Source organism: Syngnathus floridae, chromosome 15, assembly GCF_059516105.1.
Source record: "Syngnathus floridae isolate MCC-2025c chromosome 15, RoL_Sflo_1.0, whole genome shotgun sequence".
NCBI classification, from domain to species: domain Eukaryota; kingdom Metazoa; phylum Chordata; class Actinopteri; order Syngnathiformes; family Syngnathidae; genus Syngnathus; species Syngnathus floridae.
Genome location: NC_142427.1, coordinates 2,887,951 through 2,914,732, shown reverse-complemented (window position 1 = coordinate 2,914,732; position 26,782 = coordinate 2,887,951). Strand labels below are relative to the sequence as shown.

The 26,782-nt window shown below is 42.1% G+C and overlaps 1 protein-coding gene across 12 annotated transcripts in view; it reads right to left on the bottom strand.

The window, feature by feature from the left end:
- The window catches only part of phf14 (PHD finger protein 14), a 256,949-nt gene that overhangs the window by 186,687 nt on the left and 43,480 nt on the right, over nt 1-26,782 (bottom strand). For all 12 annotated transcript variants that reach the window (XR_015862923.1, XR_015862924.1, XR_015862922.1 and 9 more), the window contains 4 exons: nt 23,550-23,682; nt 17,807-17,966; nt 15,567-15,678; nt 12,252-12,389 (listed from right to left, as the gene is read on the bottom strand). Coding sequence is in view for 7 of the 12 variants with exons in the window: in XM_088397789.1 (XP_088253915.1) it covers nt 12,252-12,389; nt 15,567-15,678; nt 17,807-17,966; nt 23,550-23,682 (543 nt within the window). In the remaining 5 variants the exon portion in view is untranslated. The remainder of the gene's footprint in view (nt 1-12,251; nt 12,390-15,566; nt 15,679-17,806; nt 17,967-23,549; nt 23,683-26,782) is intronic.

Below are 26,782 nucleotides of genomic sequence, written 5' to 3'. Positions count from 1 at the left end.
TTAGCAAGAAAGTCTAGAGCGTTGTTTTAAAGGGACACGGCACCCAGCACGTTTGGAGATCGAAGCCCGGGACGAGGCTGCCAAACAACTAAGGACAGACTCCGCATTCTGGGGTCACGGATCGGCCAAGATCTCGCACCACATATTATCTTTTAGTTAGCTAATCAGCGTTGCTACAGCCACAATCTCCCCTCCCTTTAGTGTAGCAACGCCTCTTGTAACCAGGGCAACCCAAAATAAAAAGAGGAGATAGCGGAAGAGGAGTCCAGAATTGGTGGAGGACTGTAACTGGGCCTTCTACGTACCGTAATTTTCGGACTATAAATCGCGTTTTTTTTTCATAGTTTGGTTGGGGGGTGGCGACTTATACCGAGGAGCGACATATGTGAATTTTTTCACAAATTTTCAAAATTGAAAAAAAAAAGAAAAGTTAAACTGCGATAAACGAACCGCGATGTAGCAAGTGATTACTGTAATTTGAATTGTAAGTGACGTCAGTGGCGCGGCGCGGCGGTTGTTTACATAAAGGACAAAGATTCGATCACAGGATGACGAAGGGCCCCACGTGCTACCGGCATCATCAGCGGCTTTGTTTGTAAGTGACACGGAGGACGAAGAGTTTGAAGGATTTAATGATTTGGAGTGACACAGAAGGTTTGAAAAACTATTATGGCTTTTATGCACGCCCAGTCCTACTCTACGGAGCTCTCTTTCACCTCCGTGGATGGAAGTCATAGGCCGGCGCTCGGCCGGGTGGCTGTCCGGGGACGGTGGATGGGGCTCGGACATGGCTTTTACGGACGCCCGGTCCTATTCTATGGAGCTCTCTTCCACCTCCGGGGATGGAAGTCCACGCCGCCACACACCTGGAAGTCGACATCGGTGCTTGGGGCCGTGTGGTGGTGAACTATTTATGTTATAGTTATTTGATATATTTTATTTCGTATAGCAACTTGTATATGTTTTTATCGTTACAGTTCAGTAGTTGTTGGCTCGTTGAACTCTTGTTTTGTTAAATAAAGACCTGTTTACCAAACCCACGTCTTTCCTTGTACTTTGTTATCGCTACAATATAGTTATATACTATATCTGTGGAATAACGACAAGGCTGATGTCAGGGCGCACGCGCGGCGTTGTTGACAAAGGACGAGGAATTTGATCAATGGATTTAATTATTTGGAGTGACACAGATGGTTTGATTATATTGTTGTTTATGTGATAATTATTTGATATATACTTTATATATCGTTATATGGAATATTTAGAATATTTAGACGTCAGCGGCACGGCGCATACGCGACATCATTTCCATAAAGGACGATCGATGGATTTAATGAATTGAAGAACAGATGGTTTTATAAACGTGTTATTTATGTAATAGTTATTTGAATAACTCTGAATGTTACGTCAGGCCCGTTCTCAGCTCTTGGTTTGTGTTTATGTCACGTTAGCATACCTATCGTTTAGCCTGTTGTTGCTCGTTCATGTCTGTTCTTGGTGCTGGATTTTATCGAATAAATTTCCTCCAAAATGCAACTTGTACTCGGGAGCGACTTATATGTTTTTTTTCACGTTATTGTGCATTTTATGGCTAATGCGACCTATATTCCGAAGCGACATTTAGTCCGAAAATTACGGTAATTCTCCTCGCGAGCAAAAGGAATACCGGTTGTCTTCTCCTCTTTGTTTTCAGCGTGTGGATTAATGTATAATGGTATTTAGACCTGACAACTATATATGAAGCCTACAGAAAAAAGGTCAATAAACAATTGAATGTAGAAAATATTTTTTTTTTATGACAGACTACTACAACAAAGCTCAAACTTTACCAGGTCCCTCTGGTCTGCTATAAGCCTGAAACCAGGCATAAGAAAGAGACATTGTCCATCTGTACCGTGAAGCGTGGTCCGATCAACTTTGCTGCATTTGGCTGAATCTGAGCAGAAAGTATACCCCTAAAGACATCGGAATTCATCCGTCTGCTTCTGTCTTTTGTCACATCATCAATAAACACGTGACCCAGTGCCATTGGAAGCCATGCATACCCACGCCAACATACTCCAACAGAAGATGTCATGTGCTAAGGATCATGAGCTGTTCCAATTCTTCTCCAAACTTTTTTCTTCCCATCATTCTGGTACGGGTTGATCTTAGTCTCATCTGTCCAAAGAATTCTGTTCCAGAACTGGGCTGGCTTCTTCAGATGTTTTTCTGGCCTTTCTGTTTTTGAGACTGATTAAGGGTTCGCACTTTGTGGTGAATCCTCTGTATTTACTCTCATGAAGTCTTCTCTTTATGGTATACTTAAATACTGATCTGGATGTTGTGAAGGGGTTTTCCTTCACTATGGAAAGGATTCTGCGATCATCCACCACTCTTGTCTGTTATGCTTTTCCTACTATGCGTTTGCTATATGCATTTTTTATATGCTTTTCCTACTGTGCATGTGCAGATGCGTTGTATGTCGGGAGTCAAGGAAATGATTCAGTTGTTGTAATGGAGTCACGTTGTTGAAGTGTACAAGTAAAGTCTAGTGAGACGCACAGTTGTTGTTATCGTCGTTATTCAACTTCACAAGGTAGCAGAGGATGGCCGCTGGTAATTACAAAGTTCCGCCAGTGTTTGATGAGAAGAAGTCTTACGAAAGTTGGAAAATTTAAGTCAAAATATGGAGACTTGTTACGGACTTGGATAAAAAGAAGCAGGCTTTGGCGGTTGCCTTGTCGCTAACGGGAAGAGCGAGAGACAGCGCGCTGGAAGTATCCGCAGAGGATGTGAATACAGACGATGGAATGACTACACTTTTGAGAAAACTGGACTCCGTGTTTTTGAAAGAAGAAAAGGACCGCCAATACGGGGCATATACGGAGTTCGACCGGATAACGAAAGACACGGGCATTTCAATAGCGGACTACATTGTCGAGTTTGAACGGAGGTACAACAAAAGGTGCTACTCAGGCCCCCTTCTTCAGGTCTTCCATGTCAAGCTTTGAAATTTGTTATTTCATCTTAGCCAATTCGTCTGGACCAAATCCAATACATACTCACGCACCATCTTTTACCATCCTATCCACCATGTAACTCGACACCCCCTTCTCGGATTTAGGACCAGGCGACAAAATCGCCTTGCCCCGCACCATTGTTGGGAGCTACATTGGCATCTCGTCCTCCGAGTCAAAAATTTTCACAACTTCCCAGGCAGGGGAAACAGGTAGCAGTCTGTCGGGCGGGGTTAAACGGCCCCCTTCCGCAATTCATTCCAGGGCCTGAAGCAAGTGCTCCATGCGGTCCTGACCGAACGCGCCAACGTGCTGGTCGCTGGTGTCGTTGTTGCTGGCATCGCCGGATCCCTCAGCCAGGGCTGTCAATTCTGGAGGTGTATCTTCACCCAAAGGGCTACCGTCGGCATAAAAGTTCCAGTTGTCCTCTTCGCCCATATTGACGCCGTCGGCCGCGGAATTGTCCTCCAAATTCTCGTCCGCAGGCCGGGCCGGGCTAGCGGGGGGACTCACCTGGCGATTGGTCACCGAGCATCCCATAGCAAGGGCCATCACACTCGTAAACAGAGCATCGGGGGGTGTGGTGTCTTTGACAGTGGCCACATGGCCCTCTGCATTTGAAGAAGAAGCCATCAGTAGACAAATGTCCGAGGCACCGTCCTCCATGCTGAGGGGTAGGCTGCTCGGCCACAACATGAGCAACATGGGGTTCCACTGCGCGGATGTAAAAGTCATTGGGCACAGGCCGATGCGCAGGGCTAACAGCCACACACCGGCTGCAATGCCAGTGTGACGTGACGCATCGAGACCCGTTCGGGTGGCGCCAAGCCATGTGAACCAGAGGCCAGATGGTGCCATGGGTGTCACCATGGTTTTGGTGGGCCATTGGACGTCTCGAGTAGTGTTGCTGACGTCATCAGGTCAGAACAGCCACCCCATCCAAGGCGCTCCACCTCAGTTTACTCTCCTCACTTGACATAGAGACCATCAGGGGCACACCATGTATGGCCTGTAAGGTATGTGGTAAAGCAACAGCTCCCCACAAACGCCCTTCCGACCGTCCAGGCGAATTTTGCTAAATTCAATCCACAAAGAATGCACCTGGGTGCATTCGAAACACGATTTACTGTCTAAAACGCAAGAGACACACAAGCTTAGAACATAGGACGGTCAAACCATCCTCATTAGGCAGGCTTCTCGGAGCCTTGTTAAGGAAATGTTTACTGTTCGAAAAAGTCAAAACTTAACACAACCAACTCCAGCACGGTTCCCATCCTGGATAGGTTCCGTTCTAAGTGGAGTTTGTCATCGGAGCCGGGGATGTAATTTCCTCCGGTCCTCATCTACTTATTTCCCAATAACCGCTGCTTTTGGTCTCGAATAATGGAGCACACGAGGCATTACTGTACCCTCGTGCCTGGTCCTCCCCCTTCTTGAGGATCAAATTACTTAAAACAAATTCATCCTCAAATTCACATTTGCAATTCACATGTATTTCGGATTAGCAAAGTTGGCTGGCGCGTCAAAATCACCAAGTTCACATGCTTCTACATTACCGTTGCTGACTCCCCCATTGTGGAAGCAGGGCCTGGGGACTCTGAGGCGGACTCTCCAATCTCTGGGGTCGAAGTCACTGAAGTAGTTAAAAAAACTCCTCGGTGGCAAGGCCCCGGGGGTGGATGAGATCCGCCCGGAGTTCTTAAGGGCTCTGGATGTTGTGGGGCTGTCATGGCTGACACGCCTCTACAAAATTGCGTGGACATCGAGGACAGTGTTAGGGTTTTCCAGGTTATCTTTATCATAGGATTATGTTGGAATGCAACAGGTAATAAATACCTTACGTTGTCCTCCTTATCACAAGGTCGTAAAACATCCCCTGAGATGTTTAGACTAGAGGACAAGGGCTTCCTATTCAGTCTACTCTTGCCCCCACTCTTTCTCTTAATAAATATGTCCTTGCAGTTGGGAGCGTTTCAGACTTCACTCCTTCAACGTGTGAATTCTCCACCTGCAGGTGTCTAAAAGGACTTACTTGTCTCTCGAGTGGTTCTTGCAAAATAAGTTGGAGTGAGCAAATCTCTAACATTTTGGTGCCGAAACCCGGGATCCCTCATACCCGCTATCTGGCTGACGAAGGAGGACGTGCTGCATTGTCGACAAGCCAGCGTCCATTAAGAGGACCTGGAGGAGAAAGTCCTGGGCAGAGAATTCTTCGCTGGGCCAGCATCTTAGGTCTGCCTTCGTCTGACAGAGGTGGATTGACGGGACCCGGCAGTGCAACGAACCAGGGGACAAGTAAGTTAAAGGCCTGAAGTTGTGTGATTGTGTTGTTGTTCGTGAAACGCGTAAAAGGGTAGAAGTGCACAGGAAAAAGTAAGTTTTGTGGAAGGAGGGGGTGTTGTAGAGTCCCCCTCTGGATGAGGTGTCTCTTTTGGAGCAGTGGTTCTCAAACTGTTTTAAAATCTCAGTACCTCCGTGGATCATTACTTGACGACCACTAAAGAGTACAACTTCGCGTTGGCAGGGCTGGGGACAAGGACTGTTGTCTTTAGTTCCCAGGGAAGGTGGGGGGTGTTGTAGAGTCCCCTCACTGGATGAAGCAGCTCCTTTTTTTTAAAAGGAGGACTTCGCGTTGGCAGGGCTGGGGACAAGGACTGTTGTCTTTAGTTCCCAGGGAAGGTGGGGGGTGTTGTAGAGTCCCCTCACTGGATGAAGCAGCTCCTTTTTTTAAAAGAAGGACTTCGCGTAGGCAGGGATAACTTGTGTGATTGAGTGTGTGACTGGTAGGATAAATTGACTAAATAGCAGTTCTAGCATTGATCCACGGCATTAATACAGGCTAGTAATCTGTTGAAAGGTCAATTTAAACCTGCATTGAGGATCCTCAAAGAAAAAAAATTTGAAAAAAAATTGTAAAACCTTAAACTACTAAAATTAAGATGGGAAATAAGAACGGTAAATCTCTTGCTCTGCTCTTCTTTGAGATGAGAGGTTCATGGCAAGTAGATTTCTTAATTGTATGCAATACATGCTGAAGTGAAAGAATATGTATGGAATACAAGGAAATTTGAAATGTGGAAGAAGTGGTAGAAGTGCTAGAGTGTGGTTGAAATCTTCACAAAAGATGAGAACGAATTCAAGAGACAAAAGCTATCTTGCTGACGTTAAGTTAAAGGCCTGAAGTTGTGTGATTGTGTTGTTGTTTGTGAAACGCGTAAAAAGGTAGAAGTGCACAGGAAAAAGTAAATTTTGTGGAAGGAGGGGGTGTTGTAGAGTCCCCCTCTGGATGAGGTGTCTCTTTTGGAGCAGTGGTTCTCAAACTGTTATAAAATCTCAGTACCTCCGTGGTTCATTTTTTGACGACCACTATTCTAAAGAGTACAACCTCGCGTTGGCAGGGCTGGGGACAAGGACTTTTGTCTTTAGTTCCCAGGGAAGGTGGGGGGTGTTGTAGAGTCCCCTCACTGGATGAAGCAGCTCCTTTTTTTTTTAAAAGGAGGACTTCGCGTTGGCAGGGCTGGGGACAAGGACTGTTGTCTTTAGTTCCCAGGGAAGGTGGGGGGTGTTGTAGAGTCCCCTCACTGGATGAAGCAGCTCCTTTTTTTTTAAAAGGAGGACTTCGCGTAGGCAGGGATAACTTGTGTGATTGAGTGTGTGACTGGTAGGATAAATTGACTAAATAGCAGTTCTAGCATTGATCCACGGCATTAATACAGGCTAGTAATCTGTTGAAAGGTCAATTTAAACCTGCATTGAGGATCCTCAAAGACAAAAATTTGAAAAAAAAAAAAAATAAAAAATTGTAAAACCTTAAACTACTAAAATTAAGATGGGAAATAAGAACGGTAAATCTCTTGCTCTGCTCTTCTTTGAGATGAGAAGTTCATGGCAAGTAGATTTCTTAATTGTATGCAATACATGCTGAAGTGAAAGAATATGTATGGAATACAAGGAAATTTGAAATGTGGAAGAAGTGGTAGAAGTGCTAGAGTGTGGCTGAAATCTTCACAAAGAGATGAGAACGAATTCAAGAGACAAAAGCTATCTGGCTGACGTTAAGTTAAAGGCCTGAAGTTGTGTGATTGTGTTGTTGTTTGTGAAACGCGTAAAAAGGTAGAAGTGCACAGGAAAAAGTAAATTTTGTGGAAGGAGGGGGTGTTGTAGAGTCCCCCTCTGGATGAGGAGACAAAAGCTAGAAAGATGAAAACTGATGAGGTCATAAGTGTTTGTCAGACCAGGACACAATAAGGCCCCTGTGAGCAGGTGCAAGGCCGCAGCTAAAGCCGCGGCTCAAGCGAGGGGCAAGAGGAGTTTAATAATAATAATAATAATAATAATAATAATAAGGAGGCAAATTACAAATGACTAGAGATCTGTTTGTGTTACACTAAAGTTAAAATATGCAAATCAAGTGGTAAAGAAATGCAACTTGCTTCTAGAAGATAAATAAATAAAATTAGAATGTGCTGTCCTCGTGTGCATGGGAGGGACCAGCTCATGATCGACCACAGGAAATGGCCAGCCTGTGACGAATCATTGGTACTGGGACCTACCTTCCGCACGCGAAAGCTGTGCATGTGTGTGCGTATGTGTTAAAGTTAAAGTTAAAGTCCCAAATTGATGAAGATTGGCTAAACTTTTAGTATGAAGAAATTTGCTAGACTGTTGTCTATTCAATTTACACCGCAGAACAGAAACAATTTTGACAGAAAAAAATGAGAGGAAAAGAGAGAAATCTGTTTGCGAGCAGAAACTAATCAACACTAGTGCATGTTAAGTGTTGAGCCTACATGAGAAATTCGAAGAAAAAAAAACGACAGAACATGCTTTCAGGAATTGGAAGAAGCTAAATTGTGAATTTAAGATTTTGCAATGCTACATTTAATAGGAATAATTGATTGGTTGTGTTATAAGATTATACAAAATTCTAAATGCAAGCTAAATCTGAGAGATTGAGTTCTTCAAATTTAAAAACAAAGAAAAAATTCAGATTAATTTGCCAATTGTTTGTTTTAGTTAAGTTTTTTTTTTGAATTGGTGGATTGTTCTACCAGGAAACTTGAGTTGAAAATGATATATGAATGTTGTGTGGTGAGCTTGGATGAAATGGGACCAATGCGATGGGAAGACTCCTTTTTGGAGACTGTGTGAGATGCATATGATGAGCATTGATTGCCTGAATGAAAGGTTGAATGGTTGAAGTCGTTGGCGACTACTATGGAAAATTAGTAGAGCAACTTTGATGAAAGAGTGATTTTGAGCAGGTTGAATGTTAGAAAGAAACACGTAGTTTTTCGGGAAAAAAAAAACTGGAGAACCAGTAACACATGTAGAAGATGTGTGAACTGAGAAATTGAGAAGCATTTTGGATAGAAAGTCAAATTAAATGATGATGGAATCGTATGTAGTAAAGAACGCATTCTCCCAAAAAGTTTGTCAAGGTGTGAGGCATGGGCGTTGCCAAGCCTCAAAAGGAGGGAGTGAGTAGGACAGATAGTGGAAGATAGTAATAATACAACACTTTATGACAATGAATTTCTGAATACATTTGGTGTTATACTGTGGTAAATTTTTTGTTCTGGTGTAGATAGGTTAGCAACATGAGAGATTTAGAGGTTCAGAAGAAAGACAGTTAAAAGAAAACATTTTTGATTTGGACAATTGCAGGCTAACAGGAACATGAGAACAATAAAAACTACGAGGTGGGATCCAATTTCATTGGGGAGATTGAGAATTCACAGCACCATACTCTAAGTCACATTTTTGAGCAAGCATGACAATAACATGTGAGAGGTCAAGACATACAGATCAGGGCTTGATGTGGAACGCAGACCTCGATGAGTTGATTTTCAATAATGATACTGAAGACAACATACTGTCCGATTAAATTGGAACTATAGATAAAATGTAGCTCAAAAATAGGATGAGTTGCAGGATTTACGATATAAAAACGAGACGTTTGAAGTTTGGTAAACAAACGTTACCAGCAAATTGAGGGAAGCAGCTACATTTGGAGATAGTCTTACAAGTTTGATGTCCCAGCCTGTCATTCTCAGTGTCAGGGTCCCTGAAACCCAATCCGAGACTTCGCCTGCAGCCATGAACAACCACAAAATGGTGCCTGGCTCTGAAGCACCTTTGACCTTTGGCGAAGGACAAGAAAAGACTGCTGTTGCGCTTGGAGGGGGACAAGTACACTCCGGAGGACAGACAACATCCTCGGGGACGAGAAAAGACAGTGAAAAGCGGAGGAACTCAAAATGATGAAAATTGACTCATTTGAACAATGGACTCATTCAAGAGTGATGGATGGGGTCGCTCTGAAGCAACAGCAAAAGAACACCAACTTGAGAGGGTGAAGTGCGGCAAAAAGATATGGACTTGGAGTGTCCGAGAACCAAATCACACTCCTTGCTACGGCGTTACCAAATTTGGTGAACCTTGGTTCAAAGTGGAAGGGAGGTTCATTGTGCACTGAGTTTGACAGAACTGAGGAGATTTGATAAATAAATTAAAAAAAAAATTTGAAAAATACGTAGGGCTACAGAGAAAAGCATTATAATCAGAGATTGAACAGATTTGGATAAAACAAATAGGCTAAAACGGTAGGAAACAAGAGCAAGATCTGATATTTTGGCTCATCAAGCTTAAGACGTAGAGGTCGAGTTATATAAATTTTAGAACAGGACATTTGGCAGTCAGGAGGGCGCTAGGTTGCTCAATGTACCTACTCAATACAATAGTAAGGTTTTTTGTACCACAGTGGAGGTTGGATGGTCAGAAAGTTAGGTACGTTCAATTTTTGACATTCACACAATCATGCATAGGAGTCACAAGGCGACAGTTAACAAGACAATGACTGCAATAGGGGCCACCTACGACTACACCGACATGAAAAAGTAGAAGTGAGAGAGCAGAGTATGGGATTATATGCTAAAACGTCTGCTATACAGTTACCAATAGGAGATTCTATCAAAAGAAGCTACATAAGAGATGGATTAGAATCCCTTTGTCTGTGTGTTCTGTGTTTGTGCGTAATCTCTGTAAAATTGTGACTGTTGTCGTTCATCTGAACTTTGTATGCCGTTTTGTGTATGTGTGCGTGCAGATGTGTGTGTGTGTGTGTGTGTGTGTGTGTGTGTGTGTGTGTGTGTGTGTGTGTGTGTGTGTGTGTGTGTGTGTGTGTGCATACCCTGTGTGGGTGCGAGCGTGTGAGGAGAAAGAAGGCATGGGTAAGACATTTTTTTTTTTAAACCAGGAGGCAATAAATGGGAACGCCCCTGTCATAAATAGTTTTTGGTTAAAGGGAATCATTAGGAGGTGTTTAAACTCTTCCCGCAAACACTCCTATTTGCCAGTTAAATGGGCACGACAATTGACTACGAGAGTTGCAAACAACAGATGAAGAGCAGTCCTTGGCAGATTATATGATCAGGACGCTCAAACTGTGTCAAAGACAAATTTACTGCCGCTTGATCTTTCCTCCTCACAGGTCGATAACCCCATCAATCCAGGAGACTGGGTCTACATCGAGGTCATCAAAAGAAGGAACTGGGCCAGCCACGACGGGAGGGGTGTTATGTGTATTCGAAACTCCCCTCTTCCTCCACACTAGGTCGCTTGGAGGCCAGAGCAATGAATGTCACTGAAGCGAAACACGGTGCCTATGATGAACACTTCTGGGCAAATCTCAATGTGACTGTTAGAGGATGAACAATACCACAAGTGGCCTACACGGAGAGACCAGCTGGAGTGAATTACACATGTTACATCCAAGGTAGCAGGACCCACAATTGCATTAACGACGACTGCTCTCCAGGAGGAAACTGGATGGGAGCTTTGGACATCACCGCTGTGTGCCAGGATGAGAGGGCCGTTTTCAAGGTGTAAGGGCTCTACTACCAACATGGCTGCACCATCGGACGGGACCTACTTCATCCAGAAGTTCAGAGGCACTGCCTCACCTGCATCCTCTGAGTGCACGTGCCTGTTCAGAACGGATCGTGGTTTTGTGGTCACAAGAGTTGTCCGATGCTGCCTGCCAACTGGACACGAGTGTGTGCGCCAGTGTGTGTAACAGACCTCACCTACAGACTAGAACATCATCAGCTGACGAAAACACGAGCACATATACAACTTCTTAGACGTGACAGATGTGATAATGATAATGAGACGTGGATTGCGTAGATGCTGTTCTGTTGAGCATGTTTTACGGAAACTTGTTGATTTGGCCATCAAATATGCTTCGCAAGTGATGGATACAATGATGTACTGTTTCTGTGTTTTTCTTTTTCTTTTTTATTTGATAGCATTCTGGTCGCCTAAAGCAAAGGGACCGTGTAAGAATTTTCCTGCTAATAACATCTGGCCAGCAGGTTTTTCGCTTACACAATATGTTTGATCTGGGGTATTGAGGTAATGCCTCATCTTCACTGGAAAGTGTTGCTATCATTGTTTGTTCTTTTTATTTTTACTATTCTACTTTCTTCATTATACGTGTATATGTTGTTGTTTTTTTTACTCGTCTTTGTTGTTTGGAGTGGCATAATCATATGATAAAACGGGAGGGAGATGTTAGGGTTTTCCAGGTTATCTTTATCATAGGATTATGTTGGAATGCAACAGGTAATAAATACCTTACCTTGTCCTCCTTATCACAAGGTCGTAAAACATCCCCTGAGATGTTTAGACTAGAGGACAAGGGCTTCCTATTCAGTCTACTCTTGCCCCCACTCTTTCTCTTAATAAATATGTCCTTGCAGTTGGGAGAGTTTCAGACTTCACTCCTTCAACGTGTGAACTCTCCACCTACAGGTGTCTAAAAGGACTTACTTGTCTTTCGAGTTGTTCTTGCAAAATAAATTGGATTGAGCAAATCTCTAACAGACAGTACCTCTGGATTGGCAGACTGGGGTGGTGGTTCCCCTCTTTAAGAAGGGGGACCGGAGGGTGTGTTCCAATTACAGGGGAATCACAAATTTGACAGATTTGCCTTTTGACTCAGCTCTCTCTTCACCACGATGGAGCGGTACAGAGTCCGCATCACAGCCGACACTGCACCGATCTGCCTGTTGATCTCACGCTCCATCCTGCCCTCGCTCGTGAACAAGACCCCAAGATACTTGAACTCCTCCACTTGGGGCAGGATCTCATCCCCGATCCGGAGAGGGCATTTTTCATTTTTACCCCACAATAGTATTACAAAGAGAGTATGTTATCTTTTTTTTCTTTAACTACAGTTGTTTTCGTCACCTCTTCTGCAGCAGCTTCGGACAGGAGCCCCTCTCTCTGTGCACAAGTGACATGGAAGTAGGACCGACACATCCCTGCATCACAGCTAATGCACACACCAGTCCTGGCAAAGCGGTTATCTTCGCAGAAACTGCACTCCTAAAAAATTAACACATGTTTGAATACGTTCAAACAAAAAAAAAAATACTTGCTCTGATCCATTCTGGTGGAGACTGTTTACCAAATAATCTTGGGGTACAGTCAAAAGAAACAGCAATTTACTTATAGTCTACCTAGATGAGGATTTTGCATATTTCTGTTTTATTGTGTTGCAGATTCATCACACTTAAATGTTTCAGGTATTCAAAACAATTTTAACATCTCACAAAGCTAAACCAAGTACCGTAATTTCCGGACTATAAACCGATACTTTTTGCACAAGCTTTGAACCCTGTGGCTTGTCGTCCAGTGCGGCGTATCTATGGATTTTTCGTGATTTTTGTGATGACTAATACACATACACTTGTAAAAAGGCTGTGGAGCGCTGCTGTGCGGCACCGCTTTGCTGGGCAGAGGGATATGTGACCAGACACACGGTCACTGGGGAGAAGAGTGGTGTGTTGATCGCATGTCCGTCCGCCAGGCAAATGGTGCTGTATAACTGACACAAAGAAAAGACAGAACAAGATTAAGACCTCATTATGGGGGACAAAAAAAAAAAGCGTATTATGCCGATTTTATGCTGCCGAAGTTACAGGGAGTCGATGTGGCTCTTAACGAAGGAACTAGAGCTGCTCATGCACTATAGAGGTTTCCTCCGGTCACTAGAGGGCACTGGGCTTTCTTCATTTCCCGGTCACGTCTACACTGGAGTTCTACGTTTAGCTCGTATCACATTGCCAACTTCACCCCTGTAAGCCGTCCCATTTGATTTGGTATTAGTTGTGTTCTAGTGTTCCCTGCACATTAAGTTTATTATGGTTGTCGCTGAGAAAGTGTGTGGCGAAGTATATCTGACGCTATTCCAATCCGACACTGAAGAGGAAGACTTTGATGGTTTCAGTGCACAGAAGGAAGACGAAGACGCCTCTCAGTAACGTTTTTTTCAGTCTTTTTTTGTAAATAACTCGCGGGCAGATGCGGCTTATGTATGAAAAAAAACAAGATATTCCCCTAATTTTTGCTCACGCGGTTTATAATCAAGTGCGGCTTATAGTCCAGAAAGTAATTGTACTAAGTTCATCTTGTTTTTCCTTTTTTTTAATCACTTCACTGGTTTCTTTTATATCAAACAAATTGTTTTAGGTTCATGACCTGACATGTTTCGGCGGTTTCTTCCGCCTTCATCAGAGTATCACAGATGTGATAGTGACGTGTCTTTATCAGCTGATGGATGAAGGCGTGGCTCACCTGTCAGATTTGACAGGTGAGTCACGCCCTCTGCTGTCCATTCACCTCTCCCGAATGCTGTACCAGGTTGTAGAGAGCATATAGGCCCCTGTTGATGGTCCTCGGGCCCCACTTGCGGATCTCAATGGCCTCCCTGATCCAACGCTGATGTTTATTTTCTTCAGTGCGGATGACTCTGGCCTTTTCCCAGTCCATGATGTGGTTTTCTCTTTTACAGTGATCGGTTATGGCTGACTTGTAGTGTTCCTGTTCTGCTTGTAGTTTTATTGCTCTTGTTTGTCTTGTTGCAGTCTCCTTCTCACACTCCTTCTTATGTTCTATTTTTCTTGTGATGAAGTTCCGCCCTGTCTCCCCGATGTATGATTTATTGCATGATTTGCATGGAATTCCGTATATGGAATTGCATTTGTTTTCCGGGTTGACTTTGTCTTTTGGGTGGACCAGTATTTGACGGAGTGTTGTATGTGGTTTGATAGGTGTGGTTATGTTGTATTTATTCATGGCTCTTTTGATGCGTTCCGTAATTCCTCTCACATACAGCAAAATCACCATCCCGCTGGGTTCTTGTTTCTGTGTTTGTTTCTTTCTTTTCCCCTGTGTTTTGTATCTTTTGTTTTTTACCTGTTCTGCACCTTTGGTTATTGCCCATTGTGGATACTGACATTTTTTGAGTGCATGTTGTATGTATTGTTCTTCCTGTGCTATGTCTTCCGGATCCGTGATTATGGTTGTGCGTTCGTATAGTGTTCTGACAACTTTATGTATAGTGGGATGTTCTGATGTCCAGAGGAGGTATTGGTCGGTGTGTGTGGGTTTTCTGTGTACTTTTATTTGTATGTCTCCGTTATCTGTATGGTGTATGTTGATGTTTAGAAAGGCTATGGATCGGTCTGTTTCTTCTTCATGGGTGAATTTGATGTTACCGGTGATGTCTATGGTGTTGAGATGGTCTGTGAGGTGTTGTGTATGTCCTGTTTTAGTTTTTTCTAGAATGTAATAAATCATACATCGGGGAGACAGGGAGGAACTTCATCACAAGAAAAATAGAACATAAGAAGGAGTGTGAGAAGGAGACTGCAACAAGACAAACAAGAGCAATAAAACTACAAGCAGAACAGGAACACTACAAGTCAGCCATAACCGATCACTGTAAAAGAGAAAACCACATCATGGACTGGGAAAAGGCCAGAGTCATCCGCACTGAAGAAAATAAACATCAGCGTTGGATCAGGGAGGCCATTGAGATCCGCAAGCGGGGCCCGAGGACCATCAACAGGGATGAGGGAGCCTATATGCTCTCTACAACCTGGTACAGCATTCTGGAGAGGTGAATGGACAGCAGAGGGCGTGACTCACCTGTCAAATCTGACAGGTGAGCCACGCCTTCATCCATCAGCTGATAAAGACGCGTCACTATCACATCTGTGACACTCTGATGAAGGCGGAAGAAACCGCCGAAACATGTCAGGTCATGAACCTAAAACAATTTGTTTGATATAAAAGAAACCAGTCAAGTGAGTCCAGAAAGTACGCCAATTAGCGAGCTAATATTATAAACCAGTGGCGTTCTAATAGTTTTACCCAATTGACTTGAACATATTAAAGGGCCCCCATAAGTGTTGTCGAAGCTGATTGTGGAGAAGTCATGCTCCCTAGTCAATCCTTCAATGCAGATTTTGCGCTTTGCTTTGTATTTTTTTCCTTTTGGAAAATACAAAGAAAAGTGGACCACCTGAAGAAAACTACCTGCCTCCCTTATTACTCACCATTCACCCTTTGTGCCTGTCTTGACCAAATTTGGTAGTATATTTCCATTTGCTTAATTTAATATATTTAAGCGTGATAAATATGAAACAAAATCTCAAATCAGAAAAGGGGAAATACTCTTCACAGCACTGGACATAAAAATGGGAATAAAATACTTGCCTTAGCCCCATATTTTGAATAGTTCATCTCAGTGAGAGTCACTGGTCGGAGTTTATCGATGTCTCCAAATGCAACCCCAGGAACATAAAGTGCACAAACCACATGCACCCATCTGAAAATATAGATTGACAATATAAAACTGGCTGAAACTTGTGCAAAGAACAAACTACTTACAGTCTAACTCAGGGATGGGCAAACTTTTTGACTTGCGGGCTGAATTGGGTTCTAAATTTTGACCGGGGTGCCGAACCAGGAGCAAATGGGTGTCGTGTTTGTGTGAAGTAAGATAAATGACGAGTAAAGGGCATTGCATAAAATGTTTTTACTTTTAGTAGATACTAAAGCATGGATATTCAAAAAACCTTTTTGAAAACAAATGCATTTATTAACAGCATTACAAATATTTTTCACCAAAGAACTATCAATTAAATACGACACTGTTATTATGAATAACAGTTTCCATAACTTCAGTGCCTGCAGGTCAGATTTATGAAATATGTTTATCGAATGAGGCGAAATCACATCAAATGGCAAACATTCTAATCAAATACATCAATTTGAAGAATCAGTGAAAGAATTACGTTTAGTCATATCTCAAGAAGTGTGAGAATGACCCACAGAGAGAAAAAAAAACTCCACTTGTCTATGGCTTCTTGAGGAAAAAAGTGGCACGTAGTTGATGGAAACATTTTGCTTACACGGTCGACAGTTAGAACAAGCCTAAATATTAAACAAAGTCTGCAAAGCCCGATGTAAGGCTTAACCGACCAGTGAGGACCAAACTGGCTGAATGGCATCGACAGAGTTCAAAGTGCAACAAGTTAGTAAATATGAGGCATTTGAACAGATTAACACAGAGACCAAGTTTAAGAAGCGTGAATTACTTTGTGACAAGTGAGATGTGCTGAAAAGCAATTAATCAAATGTGCTTTTTGCAGTCAATTGTGCCGACAACTACCGTATTTTTCGGACTATAGGTACTGACTTATATGTGAAATTATAGACACATTATTACTTGATCATTAACATATTACTTACTTACTAGTATATCACTTCACATGTTATTTTCACACTAAACCGCATAAGGACGCTCTAGGCCTGTGGGATAATTGGAACTGCAACTGACGATGAGTCTGACGTCAGCGCCGCATCTACTTCCGGAGTCAGCTGAGTTGTTTATAAGTAACACAGTGGACGAAGATTTCGATGGATTTAATGATTTGGAGTGACACAGCTAGTTCGATAAACTTGTTATTTATGTTATAGTTATTTGATATACAGATTATATATCGTTATATAGGCCTGTGGAATTATTGGAACCGCAACTGACGATGAGTCTGACGTAAGCGCCGCATTTACTTCCGGAGTCAGCGGAGTTGTTTATAAGTGACACAGAGGATGAAGATTTCTAAGGATTTAATGATTTGGAGTGACGCAGATGGTTAAATAAACTTATTTAAGTTATAGTTATTTGAATAACTCTTAATATGTTACATCTGGCACGTTCTGAGTTTATGTAACGTTGGCATACCGTACCGTTCAGCCTGTTGCCTATTAATGTCTGTTCTTGGTGTTGGATTTTGTCAAATAAATTTTTATACTCAGGTGTGACTTATATATGGGTTTTTCCCCCTTTATTGAGCATTTTATGGCTGGTGTGACTTATACTCCGGTGCGACTTATACTCCGAAAAAATACGGTAAGTAATCAACTATGCAGCAGTTATTTAAAAACAAACACAAAAAGGAATTCCTACTTTTTAAAACATGAAAAATTTACTCATAGATTTTGGGTGCTCCTGACCCACAGGCTTCAGTTTGGTGTCACAAAATTTCAAATATAGACTAAAGGGAAAGGAATCCAAAGTCCAATATAGAGAACAATATCTCTAGCAGGCAACTGCTTCACACTTTAATTTGCTGTATTTTTCATGCCCTACTGAAGTAATAAATTCAGGTGCGGGCTGGCTAAGGAGCATCATCAGCGATAACGTGGCTGAAGTCTACACACTTCATAACGCTCTTTTCTCTTATTACGTTTATTTCACTATCTCTCCTCTTCCTCCTCTCATTCCTCAACTGGTCTCCTCCCTAAGAAAATTTTCTCTTCTGCAACTGAACACAAGTACAATTTTGATAACCTTTGGCAGGCTATATCATCTTTATTTGATTCTGCATATATTTCTTTTGCTTCATCTAAATGGCATCTCTCCTGTGAGTCTTTCTGCTACTGTAACCTACCTCCCGGCATCTGTCTCTTTGAAGATACCATCCTGGTTGGGGCAGAGCTCACAGCTTGGCATCACTCCATTCTTACAGGCATCACAAAACCAAGGTTCTGTTGAGTTCTCTGATGCTGAGCTCATTATAGAATCACTCTCTCCATCAACGCCGTAACACCCTAAAAATACAGAAATGTTTGTTATAGCAATAAAGATATAACTTACATCTCATTAAAAGCACAACACATTGTATTGTATTGTATTGTATTGTATTGTATTGTATTGTATTGTATTGTAAAGACAATAAACATCAGCGTTGGATCAGGGAGGCCATTGAGATCCGCAAGCGGGGCCCGAGGACCATCAACAGGGATGAGGGAGCCTATATGCTCTCTACAACCTGGAACAGCATTCTGGAGAGGTGAATGGACAGCAAAGGGCGTGACTCACCAGTCAAATCTGACAGGTGAGCCATGCCTTCATCCATCAGCTGATAAAGACGCGTCACAATCACATCTGTGACACTCTGATGAAGGCGGAAGAAACTGCCGAAACATGTCAGGTAATGAACCTAAAACAATTTGTTTGATATAAAAGAAACCAGTGAAGTGAACACATTGTACAATTTGTGATTCTGCTTTTATTTACATAAATAGCCAATTGCTTTTGTTTTCCTATTTACTTTAATTCACTTCTTTGAGAAGTTCAATGTTGACCAAATTATTTATGTTCGAGGAACCATGGCATGTATTGTACAAACACGAGAATCACTCATCTGTCTGTGATAATCAATCTGCTAATTTACTTTTGTCAAAATGTGCCAACCTAGGGTGACACTGCAGTGTTGCTACTAATTGCTTGATTAAAGAAATTAAGCCTAACAGGGGAAAAAGAAGCAAACGCAAAACCATTGTAAAATCCTTCTACGAATTTCCTGAGGTTAGTAGTGTTCTTGCTGTGGAGATGGTGATTGCTATGACAGCTATTACAGCTGCGAGAATAGTCGCCATTACAAATGAGAGATGAAAGCAGTCTGCCTCTGTTGGGGAGATGACGCTAACTCCTAATTCAGTCAACCACCCGCTAGGCATTTTGAGCAATGAGAAACTTACAAATCAAAAACTTAGTTTTCTACATGCCCATTGGTTGCTTTGTTCGAGTAAGAAAGTCCATCAAAAGCAAGAATTGACAACATAGTCTTTTATTCGGCTCTACATTTTCTTTGGTGCGTGGATGGCCCTTTCTGATAGAGAACATTTGCAGTGTCTTAATATGGCCTAAACTTCTTTACAAATACTAGGGGTCTGTTATATTTATTTATTTATTTATTTTATTTTTTTATTTTTTTTTAGATTGACTTAAAGGGATTTCAACTGGTGGAGGGATACATAAGATTTGTATCGTACCTTTTGACAAAGACAGCATAGAAAGCCTCCAGCTCACATGCAAACTAAAGCAAACCGGAGATGTAGAGAATATACCAGGGATGACCAACTCATTTTGGTCTGGGGGCCGCATACAGCTTAATCTGATCTCAATGGGACCAGACCAGTAAACTCGTTCCAAAGTTACATAGAACTAACAGTAAGTCCACCTTTTTTCTTTGTATTAGTGCAAAGAAGAAATAAATTATAAAAATATTTATATTAAATGAATTGTCCTTTTACACTTTTATCCATTATACGTAAAAAAACTGATCACAGTGATTGTACAATGTTTTAAAACATTTAGTCAATAAACAGTTTTGTGGAAACTAAAAACACTGCCCTGCATGTTAAAATACATCAAACACATTTAAATTTAGAAAAGAATGAATTTAAAATCCATTTTCCACATCGAGGAAGCAATTCTGAACACACAATATGAGGCCACACACTTGAAATCTTAAGTGGCAGCTGTTTTAAACAGCTTTGATGAAGTAAATTTGGCCCCTTCCTTGTTAATGCATAAAATGTAAACAAAAAAAAACTCACATAGATAACATAAGTGGCATGCAATAAGACATCAAATTTTAATATGCCGTATTTTACGCACTATTAGGCGCACTTAAAAATTCAAAATTCACTCAAAAACCCACAGAGCGCCTTGTATATGGATCAATTGATGAATTTGTTTATCCATACTGGTTGTACACGGCGCTCTGCCAAAATGTTTCAGTATGTTTTAGTACGTCGAGTAAATTACAATGTCGCATCGCTACCCAGCATTACGGCAACCGTGGTCAGGGGGCGTCACTGAATAGCTGTTGTACCCGCGAGGCTATTTCATTTCAAAATAGGCTGTTCCGTTAAAGTTTTCGAGTACATTTACCGATCAATATCTAACGGAATCATAAATAAGCAGCTCCAATGGCTTAAATCAGTCTTTAGTCGGTTCCGATCACTTTTATGGGAGAGAGTTTGAGAAACGTGATTGTTTACAGGGGACTGCCACGACACTTTGCTGAGGCTCATGGGAGTCTGCGAGCTGAGGCTCATGGTAGTTTGCGGGTGGCTAATGCTATAATGATAGCTGCTATACGCACGAGGCTATTTCATTTCAAAATAGGCTGCTCCGTCAATGTTTCGAGTAAATTTACGGATCGATATGGAAGGAAAACATAAGTAAGCAGTACCAATGTGTTAGCTCGAACTTTAGTCAGTTCTGATCATTTTATAGGAGAAAGTTTGAGAAACGCGATTGTTTACAATGGGCTGCCAAGACACTTTGCTGAGGCTCATGGGCGTCTGCAAGCTGAGGCTCATGGGAGTTTGCGGGTGGCTAATGCTATAATGATAGCTGCTACACGCACGAGGCTATTTCATTTCAAAATAGGCTGCTCCGTTAATGTTTCGAGTAAATTTACGGATCGATATGGAAGGGAAACATAAGTAAACAGTACCAATATGTTAGATTGAACTTTAGTCAGTTTCAGTTGGCTGTCCAAATCTGCCGATTGTTCCGAAATCCTGTCTGCCATGGTATTTCTCGTCAAGCTAATATTGGCAAAAGCTTGACGCTTCTCAGGACACACAATTTCAGCAGCCTTCAGCATGCTGTTTTTGACAAACTCCCCCTCAGAGTATGGCTTTGAAGCTAATGCTAAAAATTACAGGTGTGAGTATCTGTAAAGAGTAGAGGTCCAGGACTTTGTGTAGGTCTTGGGCTGTTACATAACTCCCGTAATTTCCGTACCATAAGGCGCACTTAAAGGCCTTTAATTTGCTCAAAATACAAAGGTGCACATTTTAATAAACTGCACCTTTTGCATTGACCAAATTCCATAATCTGTAAATTTGTTTTTTGTGTCTTCCGTATTATACAGGCGTAACATAAAGACCCAATGAACCAATCAGAGGACATTACGTTTTACGTAGATGGGGCTAAAAAAACAATCAGAGGACTGTACGTAACATGTAGAGTACGTACCTCTGCAGCCATTGATAAATAAATACTACCGTCTGTGCAAATCTGTAGAGTTGTTTTGTGTGGCTTCCACCACACAGAGACGTAATACACAGGCGTAATATGTAGACCCGATGACCCAATCAGAGGACATTACGTTTTACGTAGAGCGGGGCGGTAAACCAATCAGAGGACTGTACACAACATGTTGAGCACGTAACTCCGCCACCATTGATGAATAAATACTATCGTTTGTGCAAAGAAAACAGCACTAGGACCCTCTAAAATTGCATGGACAACGTGACATGCTTACGAGGCACAATTAGAGCTTTCTGGAAAACCAGGATCATTGCAGAAGAGCAACGTGACAACGACGAGAAGGAACTTGGCATGTTTAATGGCGAACTTGCCCAATTGTTAAATTTGGATACAGAAGATGAGGACTTGGATGGATTTGCGTATGAATATTGATTAACAATAATGTGAGTATAGTAGATCATGGTTAAACCATAGAATGAAGTACAACCGAACTCACTGTCCCGTGACGTTTTTTTGTTCACTGTAGGTCATGGCATGCATGCGCCCTATTATGCCCAATAGGCCCCACAATTGAGTCTGCGTCTTTAAACCCGAAGCGCCATATGGTGCGGAAAATACGATATATGTCTTCAATTTTTGGTAGATATTGGTGAAATGATCAACAAGGGCTGCTAATTCATTCAAAATTTGTAGAGGGCGCAGCGAATATTTTTTTTTTAGCCGCAATAAAATCACAAAATAATGATTACTTTACCATGCGTGGTGTGTACCAAATTCCATATGTTTTCACGAATGTTAAGACCATCATACTCTGCTTTTTTAAGCAAACAAGTTGTTGCAGCAACCATGTTTGAAAAATAAAAAGCTTTGGTTGGATTCTTTATTATGATCATCTTTAGATGAAGCGGCTACAGTTTCAAGACAAACTGATGAAACATGACCTGTAGAAAAGGCCAAAAATGGGGCCAATTAAGAGGACTCATCGCAATTTGAGATATGCCTGTAATGATTATCGACCGTTCTCTGAATTTAACATTCCAAAAAAACACAACAAGACTCTATTGTTGTTACAAAGAGAATAGGAACCCTTATGTCTTGCAATTTTGAGAGGAATCCGATGAGATATTGCAAATGTGTTTTATGTTTGTGTTCCTCTTTGTTCCTGCCTCTGCTAAATGCCAGGGTCTTCTCCTGGCCTCGGAATTTTCTCCTGCTTCCCTCTTTTGTAAGAATGTATTGTTTTTGCTTTTGGGTGAGGTTTTTCATGTTACCATTTCTGTTTTTTGTGCTTGCGCCTGTCCGATGTAAGTGCTTGCTGAGCCTGCAGATATGATACGATCTTAAAATGTCGGGAGAAGGTGTGCAAATCAGTCAGGCGCAAGCACAAAATACAGGATTGGTAAGGGCTTAAGCCTTTTAAAATGTATACAAAAACAGACAGGGTGCTCCCAAGAGGTGTTTGAGTTTTGTGCAGGCAGTAAACTCAAGACACTGCCAATTAAATAAACAAATTGACCCTGTTGTCACTACAACCCAGAGGAGGGTGGTGTCATTCACAAATTTTGTCTTCATGGGGTGATGGATGGAGGTGCAGCTGTTGGTTTACCGAGAGGAGCTCTGGTACTAATGTCCAAGACAGTTTTAGCAGCCACAATGTTGCTTCCAAATCTGTGATCCACCTATAGAGGGAGTCAGGCACGATGAGCTGGGAGAGTAGAGCTGGAGGAGAGTCGAGCTGGAAGGATAGAGTTGTAGGCAGAGCTCAAGTCCACAAACATGATCCAGGAAAGATTTCTCCGGGTTTCGACATATTGCAGTATGAAGTAGAGAGCCAAGTTGACTGCAAAATCCATCAACCAGTTGGCTCTGGAAGTCATTTTTGTTGTTTGTGTAGAAACACTCAGTCGCCTTTGCTTTTGCCAGAAATCTCTGGGTTACAGTCCACGCAGAACAGCAGAAATAACTCCAGATGTAATGCGGTGTCCGGGATACACTCAAAATGTATGTTTGTGTGAAGCACAAAATTCCGTTTCTCCTTATCGGCAGCACTAGCTCATCCACTTAAAGGCTGAATGACCATGCATTGGAGCGGAAAGTCAAAAGTAAGGGTTGTTTGTGTCCCCCGTTTATGGAGTCGCACGAGTATGCCGGATTGCTTTCCTCTTCAGCGGCACATCACTTTTTGGCCCCCAGTAAATGCTAACAAAGTTTCCACTGTTACCATAGTAGCATTCCTGATGTTTGAGAGCACTTCACCAGTGTAAGAGCAGCTTTAACTACATATTTTATATTTCATCAATCAATTTATAGTAAATAAATTGGAACTAAGACCATCTTACCTTCATGCACAGTAACACCACAATTGTCACACTGAATTATCTCATCTGCATCTTCACTATTGTCTCCCAAGCAAACTGAGCAGATTAGGATGTGCTGAGCATTCCACGTCTGGGACCGATCTAGCGACGCATCCTGTTGAATAAAAAAAAAAGTCAATTGTAGCACTGCTGACCCCTTCTGAACACAAATTATATTGAAAAATTCTGTACCTACGAACGATGTACAGTTCACCTTTGAACTGTTTTGATTCTGATTCTAGGTACCTGGGATTCGATACTAGTGTTCAGCAATGCCATTCTTTGGGTCTTTTGTGCAGGCATTTGTGTTATCTAAATTTGTTATCAATAAAATCTCAACAATTGTGTTTTACTAAAAATAAACTGAGAACTATATGATGAATTCAAAACAGAGGATAGAGTAGATATTAAGTTTTAAAGCTGAAGTATCACTGGAATAAATTCTATTGTTTTACGTTTTACTCATTTAGTTGTGGTCTGTATTAAGTGTAACAGTGATGGTTTTGTCTGAATTCCTAGTTTTGATACCGTCACAGGTCCCTCTTTTGTACAAACCGGATTCAGTTGCAGTTGTTTTGAAATTGTTAAAATGTAAATAAAAACAAAATACAATGATTTGAAAATCCTTCTCAACCTATATTCAACTGAATACACTACAAAGACAACATATTTAATGTTCAAACTGATAAACTTAATTGTTTTTTTGTCAAATAATAACGTAGAATTTCATGGCTGCAACACATCCAGTAGAAGTTGGGAAAGGTGGCAAAAAATACTGAGAAAGCTGAGAAAAGCTCATCAAACACCTATTAGGAACATCCCACATGTGATCAGGCTAATTGGGGACAGGTGGGTACCATGATTGGGTATAAAAGGAGCCTCCCAAACATGCTCAATCATTCACAAGCAAGGATGGGGCGAGGTTCACCACTTTGTCCACAACTGTGTGAGAAAATAGTTGAACAGTTTAAGAACAAGATTTCTCAAAGCAAAATTGTAAGGAATTTAGGGATTTCAACATCTACGGTCCATAATATCAAACTGTTCAGAGAATCTAGTGAAATCACTGCACGTAAACGCCACAGCCAGAAACCAAGACTGAATGACCGTGACCTTTGATCCCTCAGACGGCACTGCCTTAAAATCCGACATGAGTGTGTAAAGCAGGGGTCACCAACACAGAGCCCGCGGGCACCAGGTTGCCCGTGAGGGCAGCATGAGTCGCCCGCAGGACTATCCTAAAATTAGCTCAAATAGCGGCACTTGTCAGTGAGTCAAACCTCGGTTTTCGAACGTCCCGGTTATCGAACAAATCAGAATTCGAACAAAAAATTCGAGATTTTTTTTGCTTCGGTTGTCGAACAAAATTCGGAGGTCGAACCTCGCGAGATGAGCCGGGAGGACTCGAGAAAACGCGACCGTGGGGCCCGGATGCCGACTGACTCCATTGTTATTGTATTTTTGTTACTTTGAGGAATATATAACTCCTAATCATGACTCTAAAGAAAGCAATTGGGAGCAATAAAGCCATCCTAAAACACAAAGACGCTCTTAAAGCAATGCGACATGCAACAGTGAGCGCCCGGCGCACTGCGGTTGCACAATCGGACCAGATTAAGCTCCCTTCGCACTGAGGTCCACTTAAATTTTAGAAAGTACATAAGAACTTTATTTTCTAAATTTTAGTGACAGCTCTGTCACAATAATGCGACCAGCGCGGTGCAGTTGCACGGTCGGCGACGCGCTACTGTTGCGCGTTCGGCGGTGCGCTGCAGTTGCGCGATCGGACAAAATTAAGCTCCCTTAGGTCCGCTTAAATTTGGAAAGTACATCAGGACTTTAAAAATATTTTCAAAATTTTAGCAACGGCTATGTCACAATAATGCGACCAGCGCGGTGCAGTTGCGGGGTGGGCGACGTGCTACGGTTGCGCGTTCGGCGGTGCGCTGCAGTTGCACGATCGGACAGATATGCGCAAATGAAAAAATGCTTAAAAAAGGCGTGTTTTTTTTGTCTTGAAACGGATTAAAAATGTTTCCATTATTTGTAATTATGATTATCACAATTCAGATGGTGTGGGTTCGATTCCACCTCTGACTCCCTGTGTGGAGATTGCATGTTCTCCCCGAGCCTGTGTGGGTGTTCTCCGGGCACCCCGCTTTCCTCCCACATCCCAAAAACATGCTTGATAGGCCGATTAGCACTCCAAATTGCCCCTAGGTGTGAGTGCAAATGCAGATAGTTGTCTCTGTGTGCCCTGGCAACCGGTTCAGGGTGTCCCCCGCCTACTGCCTAATGACGACTGGGATAGGCTCCAGCACACCCGCGACCCCCGTGGGGACACAGCGGTACAGAAAATGGATGGATCGAGATACTTCACGCTTCACACCCCTCAGGCCGCAAGATGTGCGCCTCCCTTTTCCGTCGCCATTTGTAGTTTTTTTTTTTTTTTAGCCGAAGTAAAGGAATGGGGAGAAATATAAAAAGTCCTGCCTAGCTACAAAAACACATATGCACACCTCATTGAATAAAGTACACAAGCAGACAAGTATGTTCACATATTACATCAATAAAAGAAACATTTTAAGCATATGATGATTATGATGATAGAACTTTATTTATCCCACAGCGGGGAAATGTACTTGTCACAGCAGCGTACAAGAGTGCAAGAATACAAGAGACAAGTGCCAAATGTAAAAATGGATAAATAACAGACAAGGACAAAGACAAGTGCCACTAGTAGCGGTAGAGACTAAACTTATGATCAGGTGCCACACATTGTAGCGCAAACCTGGGCATTGTACGGCCCCCAGGCCGCATACGGCCCTTTGATTGACTCTGACCGGCCCGCGTAACGTTAATTAGAAATTACAAAATAAACATATTTTCTTATTTTACCTGATGCATGGACTGAAGCTGCATTGCTTTTATTTTGAAGTTGTTTTTTATTTACATACATGATGACGCAAAACGTGATTGGCGTGATTTGATCGTTGTCACGAGCAAGTCATAAAACAACTTTAGCCCTCAGAAATGTCTGCTCATGCTAAAAAAAGAAAAGTAGATGCCGAATGCAGGGTTTTCAAAAAAAATTGGACTGCTAAGTATTTATTTACTGAAGTGAGAGGTAAAGCCGTGTGTTTAGTTTGCGGGGAGCAGATCGCCGTGTTTAAGGACTACAATTTGAGTCGGCATTACGAGACGAAACACGGGGC